The following is a 21791-nucleotide window of genomic DNA, read 5'->3' on the forward strand; positions in this document are numbered from 1 at the left end:
ATGCAGGTGTTCACGTGCTCAGCAACAGTTACAACCAATCAGGATAAAGAAGCTTCGTGAAAGGGAGCGATGGGGAGGGGTTTTGTTGACCTTGCTAAATATTGCTCTAGGGCGCGATAGTAGCTTCAAATTGTAATGCAAATGAATACTGTGTACACATTGTTTACTCGCTTCCGTAAAATGTTAGCCTTCACGTAAAAGCCAGATGCATTGCGGGGTAATATGTCCTTCACCGCAATAAAAAACAATAGTGCCATTAATGGTTGTATTTACACTTGACAGCTGATTCCCAAAGTGAATCAATGACAACGAGCAAAAGGGAAATAATAATGTTGATTTCATTAACAATGTCACAATTTTCTATTCACAGAGAGTCATTGGGGTTATGATACAATTATAGGCACAATAAATATTCAGTTCATTCACAGTTAATTACTGAAGAATTAAATACATTAAGATTTCACAATAATTAATATTATGAAAAGCAACATAGTCATTGATGCAAGCATTAAAATGCACATCATCTTACGATCTCTTTTCTTGTAATTAGCTGCACTCTGAAGTTGTTTTAATCCTTCATGGACACTAACTTGACACTGTTCAACATTGTAATCAATGCGATCCAGTATTGTTCCCTGAAAAGCAATTGACATTTAAGTGAATAACAACACAGAAGAGTAATACTGCTGTGATTGACGACCATTATTACTCAACTTCATTTATAAATATTTTTCCATGCAGCAGAACACAAGATAGGATGATATTATGTAAAAATTTACATAACACAGAAAAGAAAACCTATTAATTTCAATTCTGGAGGATTAAGAGGGTAACTTGATTTGCAGTTTAATAGTGAATTTTCTTCATGGAGAAGAAACAATTGTTAATCGTGACTATTTTACAAACTCATCAAATATCGTCTCATACTTCAATACATAACAAGCAAGGCTGTTAGTGGGAGGGTAAATGGGCTCAAATCCCTTGAAATTTTTGGTGCATTGTAGTAAGTGCACCCCAATATTGTTCCCCTGTCCTATTGTTCACACCTAAAAATATTTCCTAACTACATCCTTATGAGACCAAAAGGTTAGTTGTTGAGATAAACATTCTCCGAAGATGATATCACCGCCATATTGAGAAGCTAAGAATAACTACAGACACAATTAATGCAGATAAAGAAGTTTTCCGCGTGTACGAGATTAAATTAATAAGAAGAAAGCCATGATACTTGTAATAGGAAAAGAGAATTATGTCCAACATCTGTGTTAGGGAGACAGCTTACAGCAAGTGGCAACTTTCACTTACTTTGGGAGCACCCGTACCCATGATGGAAGCACAACAGATATAAAGCCTCATAGGTTCATGATGAAAAAGCCAAAACTATGCTCCAATAGTGTTAGAATGAAGACAAGGAAACAGTATGTGAAAACATTGAGTGGGAAGTAACACTCATTGGAACAGAAGTCTTGTACACAGATGATCACAAACTTGATATGGCGGAGCAGTTCGACTATTAGGGCAGCATGAGAGAGGAAAATTTACACATCAACAAGAGGATTGTCCTATCAAAGACAGGTGTTTATGAATAGGAAAGAGATAATGGAATCACTAAGTAAAAGTGTAAGAAAAGGCTAGTAAAGAGCTAATCGGGAGACTTAAAAAGTGCAGAAACATGGTTGCCGAGGAAAGAAGACAAGAAACCATTCAAGATGAGGGTGTGGAGAAGAAGGGAGAAAGTGGGATGTTTGGAGAAGAAAATGAACAGGAACATTAGTTATGATGGCAGAGGATATGCAACTTTTACAGGAGATATGGAGGAGATACAGAAGAGACAGATTTTGGGTATGAAGTGTGTATTGTGGTTGGAGAATCCAAAACTGTGAAAGAAGGATGTTGGCTAAGCACGGATGGGAGAAGAAGAAAATAGGGTTTAAGGATAGAATAAAAGGGAGAGCCTCCCCGAGAATCAAAGAGGGAAGTTCTACATAGGAGGGGGGACAATCTGGGGTAATTCATAAAATGCTCCATGTAAACCTACAATGATAGGTAACATTACTTAAATTAATTTGAACAAACAACCACAATTCAGCCTAACCTGTGACCAGAAATATCATGCCGATTGAGGACAGCTGGCTTTTAAGTGGTGTTGAAGTCATATGCAAGCAAGTAACGACGAAGAAAATATGGTAAACTTGAAAGCCTCAATGTTCACGGTTCATTACAACTATTATACGCATGGAGGAGAGATGTCATTAATTAGATGTAGCAAATTTGGCAGAGTTCACTTGTTGCAAGTATTCCCCATCTCTAGGAAAAAAATATAAAAATAACTATGTATCTACATTCAAACTTCGACAACCAAAATATAATTAGTGAATAATCAAATGAATTTTATAACTATTGCAAATTTTAATGTCTATCAGAAGTGCCTAGTGATTTTTCATTGGAAATAAAATTGTTAGATAGTTGTAAAGACAGTTAAGATAGAATTTTCAGCAAATCACAGGACAAAATGATGCACTATAGACTCCACTCTTTAAAAATGATAATTGGATGACTAAAGTTAAATTATTCTAAAAATTAATGAAAACAGTTTTATCTAAAGCTCTCTATGTTAATTTGTAAGAAAAAATTATCGTCTGAAGCACTTCCATAGTATGTTTCCCTTGTCCCTTCCCTTATGTGTGGCCATATCCAATGAGCCGTCTCCCCCATTTCTGACCCTGAGAATCCCTTTGTTATGATCCTTAAAAGTAATGAGCTGAGTTGAATTCTAGTCATGGCATTCATAAAGAGGAGCCATTGACATGTTCCACTTGTTTCACCAAATCTATTCATACAAAACAAAGCCGTAAATCGTGCTAGTAACACCATTTATAACTCTAGAATGGCTGTACAAATTTAAATCATAATTGGTTTTGCAGATATTTTTTCATCCCCAAATAGCATGATAAACATTAAAAAATAGTAAAAGTTCTCAGAAAAAATTAATCTTAATTTTAGGGGTATTTTTAGGAGTAACACTGCAACAGCTGTTAAGCTGGTCAAAACTTCTACATAACCGAATGATTTGTTTTTACCAATTCATTGATTGAGCTTGTTAACAATATTAAAAACATTTTAACAGTGCAAACATACTAAAAACATTTAATTGAAGCTAAGCTCTATCTTTATAAATAAGCCAATCATAAAGGTAGAGCAGGATATGAAAAAATATTAAAACTGATAATTGCGATGGTGGTTGGCGTGACATGGTGAAACTCCTTCATGATGCACAAAGGTTAAGAAAACACTTAGCTGTTTCACAAAATAAAATATATTGCGACCGGTTTCGATACAGCGTATCATCATCTGGCCTCGCCAGATGATGATACGCTGTATCGAAATTTTATTTCCAATGAACAATCACTAGGCACTTCTGATAGACATTAAAATTTGCAATAGTTATAAAATTCATTTGATTATTCACTAATTATATTTTGGTTGTCGAAGTTTGAATGTAGATACATAGTTATTTTTATATTTTTTTCCTAGAGATGGGGAATACTTGCAACAAGTGAACTCTGCCAAAATTCTGGCCTCGCCAGATGATGATACGCTGTATCGAAACCGGTCGCAATATATTTTATTTTGTGAAACAGCTAAGTGTTTTCTTAACCTTTGTGCATCATAAACTGATAATGTAAATAATTAACCTGCTGATTCTGCAAGGTGACAGAAAGTAAAACTAACAAAAAAATTCCGTAATCCAGAATGTCCATACCAGTAACATTTATAACACTGATGAAACAGGCCTCTACACCCATGTCTCGTATAGCGCAATTTCGATTAGCGCAATTTCGATATAGCGCAAATTCGTTCCTCGGGGAAACATTGCTACGCAGTGTAGCCTAATCAAAAATCTTAAACGCTCTCGTGATAAAACGTGAACTTGCGCTAAGTACACACGAAATTTCTATCATTTTACGCATGTTAATATTATTACTTTCCTCAAATCCTCTTTTTTGTTCGAAATTCGAAATCCATTGCTGTGCAATGGCCAAAAGTATTACTCGTCATTGGGTCCAGATAGCCGGCCTACCGAAGTAATTTATTTATTTATTTATTTATTTATCACATCCCCCGTAAACAGCACATAACGGCCAACTCTCTCGTCTCCTTAACAGAATGATAATAAATAATTTAGATCGTTAATTAAGCGTGGGGCTTGTGGAAATGATTTTTTTTCAGCAATACGGTTTGAGACGTATTTTTGCCGTCATAGGTTATCGGGCGATTGACTTCCAGGTAGAGAGTCTACGCTAAAGCCTTCAAGGTCATCGGTATTCACGGGGGAGAAATGGAGCGGTGGCCGAGTGGCGCATCAACACATAAAAGGGTCCGCTATAGAGTCTCAAACACAATGGCTTTGTTCCCTCCCCGCAGTCGTAGGCCTTCTGCGTCTCAGGAATACAGTTCAGCAGTGGAAGGTGATATAGATAGAGCCATACAGAGTAAAAACCAAGAGAATATGGGAAAAAAATAGGAATGCGTGTAGAAAAATTAAGAATTTATCAAGAAAAACTATAAACCTAGAAGAGGAATTGAAAGAGATCAATTGCTTTGAAAATGGAGAGCGTCAAAGCGATATTGCACGGAAGTTTAAACGCACGATGCCTTATTCTGAATAAAGACGAAGTTAAAACATCAGTGACCTCAGCCGCACCAACTTCAACCAAGCGGTCTACACATACGGAAAGTTTATAGTGAATCAGTACAAAAAGACGAGAGTGGTAATCGCTCCGAGACATTTAGTGAAAGCTCCGGTTGGTTCCAGAATTTAAACGGCAAGCAGGTATTTTCAGTGCGGCGATATCAGGTGAATATGCAAGTGTTGATAGCGCAGTCACCGCAACATTTTCTGATAAACTCCAAGCTGTGATTGAAAGTGGCTCCTTTCCCCCTCAACCAGTTTTTAGTGTTGACGAGACGATATTGTTTTGGAAAAGAATGCAATCTCGTTCATTCATTTTCAGGGAAGGGAAACCTGGGTCAGGTTTCAAGGCATTTAAAGACTGTTTCACGTAGCTGCTATAATGACTCGGAGAACTTCAAATTAAAATGATTTATCATTCATTAACTCCGCTAGCTATGAAATGGCATTCAGAGTAGCATTTTCCTGTCATTTCGATGAGCGACAAAAGGGCCTGGGTGACACAATAGTTGTTTTTAGACAAGTTTGAAAAATCGTCAACTGCCGGCAACGCATTACGATCCCCTGAGATAGCAGATGTTAGCCCACCCGCACGACAGGAGGGTATTTCAAAAGCACGTAAGAATTTTTTTTTAACGTGAATAAAAGTCTTTGAATGCGTGCATACTATCTTGAAAGATGTTTTAAACTATAAAAATTTATATAAATAATGTTTTCTAAGGCTTTTTATGGGAATATAGATGTTTTAGAGGAAATTCAATACCCAAGACCTGTGCTACCAGGAACGCATCCCTATCTTCCCAATGTTAAAACGCTCTCGTATAACGCAAATTCGTATAGCGCAAAGACCCCAAGGAACGCATCCCTTGCGCTATACGAGACATGGGTGTATTAACATGCTCTCTTGCAATGGTTAGAGAATTAGTGAGCTGAAAAATGATACGGTTGCATAAGATGTGTCACCAAAATGTGAAGGCAATGGGCAACATGAAAACCTTTACAAGAGATGGAAAAAAAATTTTTCTTCAAAAGGAAAAAAAGAATCAACCACTTGCATATAGATTACTATGCTAGTAAGATTGCATGAATGACTGTGGTCCTTTACAGGGAATAGTAATTCAGCTGGAATACTGAATAAACAAAAAATCAAGACATACTTTGCTCTTCGAAATAGTAAAGCTATCAACTTCCAACAAGAGAAAACTAAAGTTAAATTATAATAAGGCGAAGCAACTCAAATTTTGTAGGTATTGGTTATGAAGATCACAGAAAATATGAAGGAATATTAACACAAAAAATAAGTTTGCCATATTTAAATATCAATTGAGGTGGTGAGAATCCTACGGGTACAAGTGATTATTTTTTCTAAACAGAGTGAGGAACAGAAATTAGGTACATAAAACGAACGAGATCAATTGGATATACCGTATATCTCCGAATATAGTCCCCCCTTTTTTTCCAAAAATGGCCGCGGAAAAGTAAGGGGGGGGACTATAATCGAGTGTAATCCAATTTAGCATACTAAAGGTGACCATAAAGTAATAAATAACGGCATAATGGCTAATGTTCTCGTAGTCTTTCTATTTGAGTATATTTATGAGGATTATAATCGGAGATATTAGTAAATACTGCCACGTTTTACCGGAAATTAAGACAATTTTTACCACAAATGTTGTACAGATACGATTATTCCGATTCAAATAGCATATCGAATATGCGTTTTCACGGAATCCATCGGGTAGCCGCTAATTTTTCTTGGAAAATTATTGTTAGAATAATTCAATCGACACTGATCACTTAATGACGCAAAACAGTAAATAATTAAAATGAAAACTAAACACACACTATCATTACATTAATCGAACACTAGAATTGAATCAATAGTATATGTTCCCGTCGCTCATTTAATAACTACACGATTTAAATAATTGCGAAAAATAAACAGATAAAGTGAACCTTTCGTGACGATTTAGCATTTCATTGCGTCCGTAGCTACTATACGTCCGTGCGGTTCGTGTTTACAACCACTGCCTTTACCGCCTTCACAGAACAAGAATGCGCAATAGGTGATGCATTTGTTTCTGAAAAGGCGCAATAATCGACGACTTTAAACCAGAAGCGCCGGCATTAATGCATTTGATCGAAATACAGCGACTCAGCATCGAAAGTGTAATCAATTTATTGAGGAATATCTTCAATTCGTCAGGGTAAATAGGATCGATAAATTACGTCGCATAACGTTTCGCAATTATTTCCGCGATATTTTCTTTATTAAAAATAATTTTACGTTCAACAGTGAGGTGATGGATCAAGTAGAAAGATGAGGATCAATCCTGCCGCAGATTAGAGGCCTTCAAAGACGGAGTTTCGATGCCAATTTAAAAATAGCCGTTGCAGAATACGCCGTAAATCATAGTATTTACAGCGCTAGCAAAGCGCTAACACATCGCGGAAGTCATTTCGGGGGTCTCGATGCGGCAGATTCAAAGAATTAGAGGAAAATATCGTCGAATTTGTGCGCAAATGCAGAGCAGAAGCTCTTTGTGTAACTTATGCAATGATTCGCGACGAGGCATTGAAAATTGATATAATTTTTTTTCCGTTTTAATGTTTGTTGGAAAAAGTTTATTTCTTAATTTTATTACTTTGATAATAGTAAGTCCTGTAGTTTAATTGTTTTGCTTAGCAGGCATTTGATAGCAATATTTTTATAATATTTATAATTTATTTAACACAATTTTATTTAGATTTCCTAAATTCTTCAGGTGACTTGGATTTGTGATGACTTGATGGGTGTGTTACACTGGATCTAAGGAAGTTTCAGGGCCAAATGCAATACTGTGTATGGGCTTTAAGTTAAAGCTTATATATTGACATTGTCTGTAGTCATTTGGAAATCAAAAATATTAATAATTTGTGAAGGTTTAAAAAATACAATAGCACACAACGCCCAATCACACACCTCAGATTTCCCAGCCACCCCTTCCACCTACCTTCTTCCTCCCGATACCACATGATATATAAGGATGTTTGTTTCTTTATAGCCTTTGTACCTGATGATGACGCCGCTGCGTCGAAACTAGTAGTACCACAAAAATAAATTGGTGGATTTATACATAGTTTGTTCGCTTTTATTTATTAGAATGAACCTCCACAAAGTTGAGCCTGTTACGATAGAGAATACAATAGCCTTGGATACTTAAAAAAATTTCTCATTTCTTCATTACATCTGGTTAAGGAACTATAAATTACTGATACATGCAATGGATCACAACATGTTTTAGGTATAGTTATTTTGTTGTGATGGAAAATATGTGAACAGATTTGTTCTTAATCTTCACAGAAAATAATAGTTTTTATCGAATCTAGAATCTTAACTTGCTAACCACAGAAAAATTGCTTTCCTTTACATTTTAAAATTTTTCCCAAAACTGAGGTCTCAAAATTGGGGGGGGGGGGGGACTATATTCGGGGGGGGACTATATTCGGAGATATACGGTATAGTAGTGCATTTGATTTTCCACTTGATGCTAGCACAGAACAGAGTAATTTTAACCTCCAGACAGAATTTTTAAATATGCTTATTATTTTTCGGATTTTAAAAAGCCATAATTTAAATAAAAGATAGCAAAAGAGTTATACAATGTAAATCACAATTAGTCCTATTTGCTAAATTTAAATGTCCATAAATGCACAACGTTTCAGGTAAATGGGGAATCCTTAAATAGGAGAAAGTGGATCAGTCCCAATAACCGGAATGCATTGAATCTCTGGCTCCAATATTGCCAAAAAGCCCAGCCTGCAGATATAAGACCCTCAGAGTGGAATGTGCCACAAATGTATACCCCTATTCACTTTGCATAGAAGGGGCATAGAAATAAAACAATGAATACCTAGCTATTAACCCTTCACTCATTGTGAGACTGGAGGGGCTAGATATACATATGTATATGAAGTTAAATGATATTGCTAACAGGGAGAATGATAGCATACTGAAAACAATGTAAAAATATGCAAAATGAGAAACAAACCTGGTCAGCCACCATTGTGGCAAGGTCCTTGAACACACCATGAAGATCAACAACAGCACGAGCAATTTCATGCACATTTTTTTCTCTTTCCTCAGCCTCTCTCGCACTTTCTTCAAGTAGGTATAGTTGCGCTTGCTCTGACTGCCGATGATGTCCACTCAGCATGAAATTACGGTCTTCATTGGAATCTTCATCAAGATAAGGATTGTATCCCGAAATACTGCTTGAGTCATTTTTGGAAGAGTTGAGCCAACTTGCCTCGGATAGAATTCCATCGTCTGCTAAACTCACAGACTCAAAATTTGGGCGGGCTCGCTTCTCACGCGATGCAAGTTCTGTAAAATTTAAGGATTACAGCATTAACAATTTGAAAATGATATGGTACAATTATAAAAAAATGACAAGGTCTTTAAAATCCTTTAGTTATCTCCACTTTTAAATTTGACAATTTTCTACTATTTGAACCATTTATAATTAAAATGAATGTCAATGTAATATGCAGAGATTAATGCTCCTCAAATCATTATAAGAGCAATAAAACTACCAACAAAAGATTTAATGGGAAATATTGAAATAATTTGTGCCTATGTATGTAAATGTACACTCATATCCTCAAAAAGCAAAAAGAATATAGTCAAAGCCTAGAAAACATGATCACCTCAATCATTTGCAGTAAAAACCTATGCAAGACGAAGTACCAAGATTGTCTAAACATGTCTCTCTCCGAGTATGATGGCACCCTTAAGGCTTATTCACTTGATGAAGTAACATGTATGAGTTTAAAGTACGTATGAATGTGAATGCATAGACAATTTTGGTGGATAGGATCAGAACATGTACAATGCATGGACCAAATTGGAATAGCTCTATTTTCTGTTCTTCCATTTATACAATGTAGGTTACACTGAATTTTTACATTCATACACTTAGACATGAACTTGTACAGGTTAATGCACTGAGTAAAAAGGCCTTCACTGAGAAGAAATGACAATGTACAAATGCAAAAAGACTCATTTCTTCAATGTTCCGATCACATGAGTTGAGTTTGATGGGCAACATTTTCAGCTGTTTTCCAGGACCTAGCATCAGAGCCAAGTGATGGTCAGATAACTTATCTGTATACTATGTAAAAGTGGATAGTTGGTTTGTACCCATATCAAAAGACTGTAACTCTTTTTCACTGATCACTGTGAATTTTGGCACATTTATGTATTTTTCAAAGGAGAAACTTTTATATGCCTTTTAAATGGTCCTTGAGAGCCTCTAAGACCCCTTCCCCAGATGTTCCATGGGCAAGTGCTGGTTTCTGTGCAGTGGTTTCATTTTATGCTTTTTAAAGCACTTTCAGTCGAGACAGAGGTCTTGGATTTTTTTATACACATGTTCAAAAGAATACCTCCTTCATTTCAACGGATTTTTTTCACGGCCGTTTTTCTTGAAATCGTGTGTCTCAGAGAATGATCTAATATTTTCCTTTGACCTTATTTTAGCATACCTTCTTCTAAACTAGTGAAATTACTAATGCCTAATTTTCATATCTACAAGTATAATTGGTGAGTTTTAAGTATTATGTATGGTACATTTGAAATGCAATACCATTCACATTCATAAAAACTGATGCCCAGATGCTTCTATGATTAAATATTCCTTGCTTTATCAGTGTTTTTACATAAATAATGAGGTAAAGGTCTTACACAGACATTATATCAGGAGGGTCTTAATTGAATATCACAAAAGTAAAAAACCTTGCACCTGTATAACCAGAAGTCAAGAAAGTGCATTTGAGCGGCACTGAATTGGACACGATTAGATATTAGAGAATTTTTTCATTGGGCTGTGGAGAACATAACCATCCTCCCTGTTGAAGTTCTTGGGTGATTTTTCAATTTCACTAGATTCCAACCAAGCATGATCTGGAACACGCAAAGGGATGTAACTGATTGTTCTTCGTTGCCCTCTGGTGCATGGGCGTACCCAGCAAAAATCACAAAAGTCTTCAAGCAAAATCAGTACTGAATTGAAATGAAAGTATTCAACAAATTTTCTCTAAACCCAGGAAAAATATACATATTAGTATAAGATATGTAACTAAAATAAAAATATTTTCTCAAATGTCAAATGACAACTTGGTTTGCCCCCCCCCCCCCCCCCCCCCCCCCCTCTAGTTATGATCCTGGGTATGCCCTTGCTCTGGTGCTCTTGGTGTCAGCACAACAGAGACCTAAAAGTGTATCCTAAGCATGATTTCCCAAAGCTACACTCCTAATGGTTGACTATTATATGTAGGTCTGTGGTGCATATACATACTATCTAGGTATCTCCTGCACTGTCTCGTCTGTGGTGCCGGCTACACATGAGGGTAATAAGTCACATCCTCGTCTGAGTAAATATAATTCGTATTCATTTGTCCTTTACGAATAAAAACTTTTTGAGCTATGTCACCGCGTCAATTATTGGGTGGCCCCAATGTTTCTCTGTTTCCCGACTGATGCTGGTCTCTTTTTCAAGGGATTATGATCATAATCCCTTGAAAAAGCGACCAGCATCAGTCGGGAAACGTTGGGGCCACCCAAGAATTGACGCGGCGACATAGCCCAATAGTTTTTAATCGTAATGACGAGCACTCGCTAAAGTTTTAATGAAGAATTATTTGTCCTTTGTTACCTACCTTGAATTAATATCAGTTAAGTATCAAGAATTCTTCTCATAAAACAGTTTCTTCTCGAGAATATTCCTGGAGGATTCTACCAAAGTAGTGAGTCAATATGTAGCAAGAGGGAAAATCCTTCGTGCATTTTAGATAGGCCACATATTATGCATGGTGGCTTGGCATCTAAGGCAGAAAGTTGTATTGTATCACAAGAGGAATGCTGCATTTCTTATTTAGATCCCTAGTCTTGAGTGCAAGACTGGCTTTAGGATCATCCTACCACTTTTCTGTAAAGTCATTCAGAATGCTTGAAAACTTTCAATTATAACCATACTTGCGGACCTGGACAACATGAATATTTATGTGGTACAGTACTTATTTAAATTTAGGGATATTCTGTAACTAAGTAACTTGAATGACATAAAATTAACTTGTAAATTAACTAACTGAGTTCCATATGACAATACTTTCAGTTTTTATTACAAAGGCAAAAAGAACATGATCAATACTATTTTAAAAGATTCAGTAAATAGAGAAGAACAACCAACCAAACAGTTCTATTTTTATTTCATCTTTAATTATCCCTGAATCCACATCCCAACAACGAATATAATTTTTCAATCACAGTAACCGCTCCTTCAAGGCATTAGAGGACATTTATGACCTAAATTATGATAAAAGATATAATTGAAAATGTGTACCTCAAAATTAATTAAAAATAAAAATCAAAATTGCCATCATTTAATTATATCAGTTACTGCAATCACTAATTTATAAATGAACCAGTAATAGTTTTAGAATTTCTTACAAAGATATTACCAAGGCAATTGAAAGTAACAAATTAGCTATTAAACATTAAATAAACTCTCATTGATTTTCTCAATTCTGTGCCTCATACCAGCCAGTTGGCTCCGCACTCACTCTCGTGGTAGGTAGCTTTTTTACGACGAAACGTTCCAGTGACATCCTGGAGGGATCCAGCAACAGCTGAGACTGCATTACGAGAAAGCAGCCGCTCTTTCTGGGTTCCATCCTGACCTCCCGCACGTACCCTCATCACAAGGTTATGGCACCCACCAAGAATCTAATCCATCGATTTCCAGGAAGGTTTTGTAATACATGGAGGAAAAAAATCATTCTGGAATTAAATTCAGCAGCATTTCAAAGGGAATGAATTTTCCATGAAAGATATAGAGATATATACATTCATCTAAGTCTCCCGATTCAATCTAAAATAAATGATTGAAAAAAAAAAACATTCCAAGTAAAACGACCACCAATGCTTCTACTTGCATTGTATTGATACAACATCTGTTACAACAATGCATTTGGGGAGCACTAAATCCTCAGGCCTTCATATAATGCTTACATCCATAGTTAAAATAATATATGTGGTTAATTTAAATTTACTTCAACCCCAAGGGTGTACCCAGGATCAAAACTAGGGGGGAGGGGGCGACCTAAGGGGTTGTTCAAGTTATAGATAAGATGGAAAAGGTGAATGAAACCAACATTTTAAGGAAACTGTAACAGCTCTTTATTAGTTTAAAAAATTATTTGCTTGAAAATAATATTATTATCCTTACAGACATTGCGAATTTTGTTTCTAGGGGGATGGGGAGGGGGCAGCTGACCCCTTGTGCCCCTCACTGGGAACGCCCATGACCAACCCATTTATCAAACATGCATGCATTGCACCATCAACTTTTAATTGCATAATTCGTATTTATATAAGAAGAATGGGTTATTGCAGCTTCAGAAGTGCTAGACGTGAGAGAGGAAACTACTCGAGGAGTTAGGGAAGAGATAAAGGGATAGTAAGAAGTGAGCTCTAAATAGTAAGAGGATGCTGAACACTGTTGGAGAAAAGGATGCAAGGTCAGCACAGAAGGGAAGGGGAAATAAAATATATTCAACTGCTAATTTGTGAGGGCAATGAACTTATTGGAAAGGTAGTTATATTCTAATTAAACGTATATAACCACATTGGTAATGCTCCATTTCAATGGAACATGACTCCACTAGTTAAAACAGTATTAGTTAGGTAATATCTAAGCCCTAAATAATATTAGCAAAACAATAGTATGTCAAACTTCACTTCCAGATTAAATCTCAATTAAGTTTCTTAATTGATTGTTTAATTTCAGACACCCATACTTAAACCCAACTCATATGAACTAGTCCAAGTAATTTAGGTAGTTCAAAACCAGTACCAAGGTTACCCAACAAAAAATCTCACTGTTCACATTAAGAATTTCACAAACAGTGGCACGAAACTGATTGTAGTAAATAAAAAAACTTCGAATGGCAAGTTAATAACACGACTATCATAACTCAACAGAGAACTGTATCAACATACCCTAACGATTTCCTGAGTGGCACTCTCAATACGCTTCTCTTCTTCTGAGGAATCATCAAGCGAGGGCCTATTAAGATGTTCTCGGTGTAATTTATCTAGCTGATCGACCTTGCTTTTTACTTTTTCCAAAGTCCAGTGGGCATCTTCTAAGTAATTTGCCCACGATGGTGGACTACAGTCTTCTTCAATTTGACCAGCTTCCAGGAGATTAGACTGAGCTGATGTTTGCCGTAAAGGCACCAAAGACATCCGATCTGAAACATTCTTAGAAGATAGAACATTGAATATTAAATCCATCTATAAATATGGTACAACTAAGGCTCTGGAACTACACTTACCTGTTCAGAGTAAATATGCCGACTTTGGAGTGAGTTGTTCCTCATCAAAATAAATACCTCCGTTAGATTTCGCGTAGCCATGGTTTATGATCAATACATGTTATGTTCACCTAGGCTTCATATTTTCACATGACAAAACGCCAAAAATTTCACAAAGCACCACATACATCTCCTTCAACGACAAGTTATCATGAAACGCAACATCGCCTCATCACGGTATCACACAGGTACACAAATGGCCAATGACAGCATAGACGTGATCTCCGAGACCAATCATATTACGTATCCGCAGTCACCCCATCGAGCGAATGAGCGCGGAATATTCAAATTGTACCTGAAGATCAAGTTTTCACAGGTTCATGATAATAATAAAGGAACGAGGGCCTTAAGGGAACGTGTAACATTACATATAAAAATTTTTTGCTGCGAAATACTTTATTATTCTAACCGTGTGATACGAACAATTAACATATGGGAAATCATCATTTATTAGTTTAAAATTCCTTTGCTTGAACTCATGGAAATCCCTAATAATGATGTAAAAGTTGGTTTTAAATTCTTGAAATCTATTTTAACGGCAGCAAAATATTGTGATTAAGCCATAATAACTAATACTCGTAACACTTACCGACCCTAAGTGTCTAAAATGCAGGAAATTGAGAAAGAAATGGTAATAAAAGTATGATTTTAATTTTACATGATTTTAATAGCCACCATCAGTAGAAAACACAAATCAGTTTTTCAAGTTACTACATAATTAACTGGAGATGTGATTAAGTGGGCTTATATGTAGCATAATAAAATATAATGGAAGCAATGCGGTGAATTGGAGTTTTTTTTTTGTAATAGGAAAGAGCAAGAGCCATGATTATGAAACAAAAGGATTAGAACAAACTTCACAGAGGTGGTGAAAGCGAGATAGTCCGAAAAATCACTAATGCTTGTGTTGAGACACCATGCACAAATGAGATTCAATTGCTGGGAGAAGTTCAGAATAAATGATGAGAATAGAGCAGTTAAAAGATGCCATCCCTTCCAGCAGACTTTTTCTTGAGTCCTTCCAGAGAGAAATATTGCAAAACATTGCGTTATCTTCTGTTCATTGTAGAATGTATCTCCCAGATCAAGTGATCCAATAACTGATCATACCATGGATGTGATAAGATACGAAAAAAGGGCTTTAAAGCATGAAATCCATTTCAGAACACATTCAGTTTGATGTAGGAAACTGAATAAATGTAAAATTAGAGAGTATGAAACTAAGTTAAACCCATGGCGAACTGTTGATCTAAAAAGATACAATTAATTACATACAGTTTCTGGTCTTAAAACAAGCCTTGGGAGAAAATAAGGGTGAGGATGTAGTTTGTGGCTTGAAGTAGTGACATGGTGATAATGTGGATGTACTCAGGGGATTTGGAGAGAGCAATTGGAACTGAGGGTCAAACGCATGATGAAGGAAAGGGTGCAGTAAAGGGATTGGTGAGTTGGATGCATATGCATGATCAGGTTGGAATGCAGACCGTGATAGTATGTAGGGATTGATTCACATTTGCATGTGAAGGGTTTGAGTGCATGATGTGATTGTTTGCCACGACTAGGTTTAACAACACTTTCCTTGAATGCATGCCCACTTATGCCAGGGTTGAGAGGCTTCCTAGAAGATGAAACACCATAATTTTGAACGGAGTTGTAGTGAAACCATCTTGAAGGGATTTCACGAACTCTTGGATAACTTGCGGTATTCCATTATAAGTTTTCCTGGATATCACACAATTACGTATGCCACTTCTTTTTTACAGAGCGACCCGGATTTCAATGAATTATCATCATCATGGTACTTCTTTGATTTGGATTTATTTAAAAGTGTGAATAAATTTGCGCCTGAAGATGATGATAATTCATTGAAACCTGGGTCGCGCTCTGTAAAAAAGAAGTGGTATACGTAATTGTGTGATATCCAGGAAACCTTGAAGGGATTTGACAGCTAACAGATTGCATCTACTAACAAACGACTTCTCTCCTGGATAAGGCTCATGTGAGGGATGTAACTGGTATGCTCAAGCACTATGGGGAGTTACTATCAACATTAATGAATCGAAGTTATTTTTTAATCCCTTGAATACAGATGAAAAGATTCAAAACTCCAAGTATTCACACTTTTAAATAAATCCAAATCAAAGAAGTACCATCCCAACCTATAACTCAAAACTGATTTATACACTACATCAAGTGCAAGTAATCAAGAAGTGGTAATTTTTACAGCGTTATCTCTATCACCATTAGTTTAAGAAATATTTTGTGCAACTGACAAGCCTATGGGACCTAATATGACATGGATGTCAGGTTTCCGAACTACATCGCTCAGGTGGTGAACACTAACCTGGATGATGGTTTCTGGTCTTCCCTCTGTTTCTGATGCTTTTTGGTGGCACACTTGAAGGCAAGCCCTGAAATCATCTTCCTCGGCAATGGAATTCAATGACAGAATTCACAAAGCAGCACTGTTCATACAATACTGGCCACAGTGAATATGGCAATAAAAATTCAAATGAACAAAAATGTAGTAGGTGCAGGGAATCCTAAATATGTACATGTTTCAATTCCTAAGCATTATGAAGACACCAGCTTGCAGATGATGCATTTAAATGATACCAAAACCCGAGAAGTGGAGGCCATGACTTGGCGAGAGGAGGCTGACAGCTATTATGCTTCTCGGAGTATACAACAGCACTTTGAAAGGGGAGACCATAGTAGTAGGTACAGCGACACTATTTCACTACAGGCATGGAAGCACTTACTTTAAAGGCTGCAGAATTTTGACATGGAAGGCAAGAGGAAACCATACCACTATCCTGAGGGGTCACAACTACACCAATCCTTTTCATTCAACTACATGATGGAAAGGCAACACTTGTAGAAATGTTCACCTGGTTTTGTGGATTGGAGCTTATTTCTCCAGAACCATACATTTTATTCAAGTTACACACAACACTAACAAAATAGAGAATTTATTACAATTGGAAAACTAAATGAGCTCCATTTATTAGATCCAACAACTCATGAGTATCATCCAGCCCAAGGCCACATATTTCAAATCAATTTTGCTTCTTAAAACTTGAACACATCATCAATTAATAGGAAATTTTCTTTTTCTCACAGGACTCCATTTCACACCAATATGATAACATTATCCTCAGGTTTGAAACACACTATTGATGAGGGAATTTTAAATACCTTCAAGAAGAATAGAATATTTTCTTCGACGCCCATCCAAAACTGGTCAACAATACCAAGCAATGAATACTGCCAAGCATTGCCCAAGATGTAGTTCAGTACACCTCTCCTAAGTATTTGCATAACATTAGTTTTTTCTCAGAATTTATATTAATGTTCCAGGAAAATGCCTACACATAGGTAAATTACTTTAAAAAAGGAAGACAAACATTGACCTGTCAACTTACAAGCCCAATTTAGTGGAATTAGGAGAAGTGGAACTACACGTCCCAAAAATACGAAGTAGCAGCATGTCAAAAGATAAAAATGGCAACGAACAAATTAACAACTGAACTGAAGCCTTATTAACAACCATGAGAAATGTTGATGGGCAAAGCCTGACACTATTCTGTTGTTACAGTATGTAAAACATCTAACCAATTCAAAGAATATAGACTGTATGAGAGAAGCAAGAACCTTTTTACTATCTGTCATACAATGATTGTGTTTCTATTATACCTAGATGGATTTCTGGCATCTTTGAACACAGGGTTGTGAATTTTTAACCATTTCTCTCTCCATATCAAGTAATTAATGAATATATTAGCGATAAAAAATAACTTACAACCCCTTACCACACAATAAATGAAGGCATAAAACAAGTTCTTATTCCATTAAGAATACTAGGCTCCACCCCTGATACTAATTCAATAGATTCAAATGGGACGATTAGATATAACTTTGCTTTGTCACAATGCATTTACAAGGGAAATAATTAATGGAACTTCCATATCAAGAGGAACAATAAAATAAATATAGCCCTCACAAATAATCAGCCTATCTAGATCATGTTTCAACAGGGGATTATTTAAATTCGAATCATAAAATATGGGTTGGTTTAGAGCTGAAAAACAATATGAACGGCAATTTCTTAGTGTAATTTTTATCTTTATTATACAAAAAGAATTCTGCCTGACATAGTCAGACACATGTGCTGTTATAACTTTCTTATGCAATAATTACAAGCACAATTAATTAGTATTTGACTGACAAAGTTGAATACTTTCAAATGCACTTACAATTAATTGATACTTAACACAACTAAATTAAATACTTCATGTGTAGAAATGTCATTTTCCTTATTAAAAATGAGGCATGTTTAGAAAAGAGCATACCATAAGAAAATTTGAATAAAATGTCAACATTGCCACACTTATCACCAGGTCAACTTTTCCAAAAATCTGCATAAAAATTTGTTCCAAAATAAAAACATTTGCCTCAACACATCTTGACGTTCACCCAATATACACAGCACATTCAAGTTCACTCAGAGACGCTCTCAATGAATCACTAGCATGACTTTTAAACACATTTCAAAATTCAAACACAATTGTAAACACAGAGACTTTTTCAAAACCTATCAATTCTCAATAATAATGGAAGTTTTGCAAACATTAACGACTGCCAAATAATCAAACAGATAAAACACTCCTCCAAATGTTCTAAAATAGCCTCTGTTTACACCTTGACGAATGTAGTTTTTAAGGATATACTTAAATTAATTCTAACACCAAATCTCACAACATATTTTTTTAAAACAGAAAGAGCACTGGTAACAGTAGTCTTAACACAATTTAAAAGTTAGCAGGCATTCACAATGAATCAACTGCACTCAACATACCACAGTATGTACGATTGGGATTTCTTGGATAAAATTTACAATGGCCAATGCTGAGAATTCTTATTGAAAACCACATCTCAATATTCAGGATTGAAACTAGAATATTACTTGCAGTGTCAGTCTGTGCAGGTACTTATTGCCTGTTTGGTTGTACAATTCAGGTTGATATTAGCTGCAAAAGAATTGATTCATTCAATAAATAAAAGTGATAAATATGACAGAAATAGCTGATATCATGCACATCAACTTTTACCACTGAGATAGTGAACTAAAAAAAATAGGTGAACATGGTCCGAAATAAGGGCACAGGATAAATTTAATGTAAAGAGTAATGAGTAGGTGAAGAGGTGATTATACAAGGTGTATTACCCAAATCTGAATATTATTAGGGTAATTCAAAAAATGCGTAGCTTCAAGGTGTTTTTAATAAAAATTTAATGCATTGTTTTCCTAATCTCTTCCAATTAAAATACTAGATGAAAATTTATAGACAAAGAAGCCGGATTTATAGACACAGAAGTGGGATTATACAGACAACAAGATTTAATGGATATTTGAAGATTTCCATGCCGCCACAATCAAAACATTTATTCAGATACATATGTTAAAACAAAGACATTTCCTCCAGATTTGAGTGGATGAATCTTCACTCCAATACTGTTGAAGAATAATGTACGTATGTTTATCAGCCTATCAACATAATGACAGGCCTTGGACCACCCAATTTTAATTTGAGATAGAAGCAATAAGATGCTTCCCAAGGACAATAAGGGGTTCCAGAGTGCTAATTAACTTCCAATACCTGTGCATTATGAGGAATGTTTATTGAAGTTCACTCATCCATTTTCATGAGGATTAATGTCACAAAAAACTCTTGAGCTATGAACCCAATATCACTATTTATTTAAAAATTGGTACGTAGAAGAGTAAGTTATTGGAAAATGATTTCCTAATCCAGCCCTTATATCTAAATTTTGAATGAAAAAAAGAAAACAAAAGCTGTCATGTTTTTCATAAGATATTAGAGTCATATAGTTCCAGCACATTCACTTGTTCAGAGAGAAATGCTCCTTAAGAAAAAGACTTCAAACAACAAACAGCATGGCACTGTTGTAAGAATGACAGGACTAGTTAAGAAGCTGCTCAGCAAGGGCCCATGATGCCATCAACTAAACACCAAGCCTATTTTTCACTGCTAATAGCATGAGAAGTACGAGACATTGACAAATTGAAATACATATAAGTCTCTTAATAAAATGACTCATATGATCCATTGAGAATAATAAAAAGTTACTGAACAAGCCCATTACGAGGAAGGAATCAAAGTAACATGGAAATGGATTACAGCAGAACCTATAATTCAATAAGTTGAAGGTACCCAAATTTCATTAATTTGCAAATTAGAGGGTTTGGTGAAGTTGCTTAAGTTCTCCATCTCAGACGATCTCATCATTCGAAAGGGGCCTTTGATAGATATCCAAATAAGAGAAAGATTCCTGCATTCGGAGAAATGACCGGAATGAAACACAAGATGGCTGCACCCAAGGTCATTATACACCTGTATCTATAGAAGTTGTGTAGCTATGTACTGGTCTTGAGCTGTTGAGTTGAAGATTCTGTAAGATAGTTGAGATAAGAGGTAAAATAGGCCCAAAGAGGGCTATTCCCACGGTTATTATACCCTTGAACAAAGATGACATAGGTTCCTTTCAACTACAGTAAGGCAGCCAACAGTAACTTCCTACCTGCGAGAGGAACATGAGTTGAAATTTTAAAATGAGAGATGAAAGTTTCTGAACTCCAAAAGTCTGCAAGGCCTTAAAGCTTTTAAGACAAGGGATCGAGGATGCTTAGCTTGCAAGGACATTGAAAATAAAATAAAAATACCCAATGCTGAGTTGAGATTTGTTGGAGTTGTGACATTATTCTTTGGAAAATTTTAAGGTACAGAACTGTGAAGTCGCTTTGAATAAGAGAAGGAACCGAACCTGTTTTTCTGAGTTTAACACTGGAAGAAAAGGAACTGACAGCTAGTTTCATTACTTTGGTTGTAAATACTTCCACACACTTCCCTAGTGTCTGATGGGGTGGCTCCCTCCATTGGCGTGAATGACGGTGGTACCAAATATAATCTGCAATCTCCTCCTCCAGAAGTCTATAAAGTGACTACATTTAGGGCACTTGAAGAATCGCTAATGGACTATTCTGGCCCTCTTATTGCCTACCCTGTCCTTCCAATTCATCTTGCCATACAAAGGAAGACACCCCTCCCCCTGAGTGCACTACTAAACATTTAGTTAGAATGATGACATGGTAGAGGATAACACAGTGCCAAATCAACATGCTTGGAAATAGGGATTGTAGGCAGAGTGAGCTACAATCACAGCCATATAATAATGGCTCATATAAACCTTTGAATTGACCTATCAGCTGGAGAGAGGATATTAAAATTGTCACAATCTATCATATTTATTTTATATGAGTGATTATGTACATATTACTGTCACCATCAAACTTTCACGTACTATCATTTGCAAAAGTCGTGCAACAAATCGAGTGGTGCCACTTTAGCTCTGCTGGTTGTGCCCGGAAATTGTATGATTTTAGGGTATATGTAGCAATCCAACACTAGTCTTCATGGTTCAATAAATGGACAACAGGTCATTAGGTGAGTGAGGTATTTTTTCATCCTTTTCAGTCTCGGGATTTGATCGCTTCCATTTCAGTGAAATTAATGCTCATGTTATTCCCCCAAACACATTGTAGCATTTTCTGCAGGAGAAAAGATCGAGGGCAATTTCTCGGAGAGATTTTAAAAAGTTT

General features: G+C 36.0%; 2 protein-coding genes across 3 annotated transcripts in view; both read right to left on the minus strand.

The window, feature by feature from the left end:
* Positions 1 to 251: 251 nt before the first annotated feature.
* On the minus strand, positions 252 to 14314 carry LOC124155615 (syntaxin-16). Its single transcript, XM_046529595.1, has 5 exons — positions 14072 to 14314; positions 13734 to 13997; positions 12296 to 12458; positions 8725 to 9059; positions 252 to 635 (listed from the first exon to the last, which is right to left on the minus strand). The coding sequence occupies exons 1-5, from the start codon at positions 14150 to 14152 to the stop codon at positions 453 to 455; spliced, it is 1026 nt and encodes a 341-aa protein (XP_046385551.1). The 5' UTR covers positions 14153 to 14314; the 3' UTR covers positions 252 to 452.
* A 3900-nt stretch (positions 14315 to 18214) lies between these two features.
* The window catches only part of LOC124155616 (protein DEK), a 29534-nt gene continuing 25957 nt past the window's right edge, over positions 18215 to 21791 (minus strand). For both annotated transcript variants that reach the window (XM_046529597.1, XM_046529596.1), the window contains exon 9: positions 18215 to 19140. In XM_046529597.1, coding sequence (XP_046385553.1) covers positions 19126 to 19140 — 15 coding nt within the window. In that variant the 3' untranslated portion in view covers positions 18215 to 19125. The remainder of the gene's footprint in view (positions 19141 to 21791) is intronic.

This window comes from Ischnura elegans, chromosome 3 (genome assembly GCF_921293095.1).
Source record: "Ischnura elegans chromosome 3, ioIscEleg1.1, whole genome shotgun sequence".
Lineage (NCBI taxonomy): Eukaryota > Metazoa > Arthropoda > Insecta > Odonata > Coenagrionidae > Ischnura > Ischnura elegans.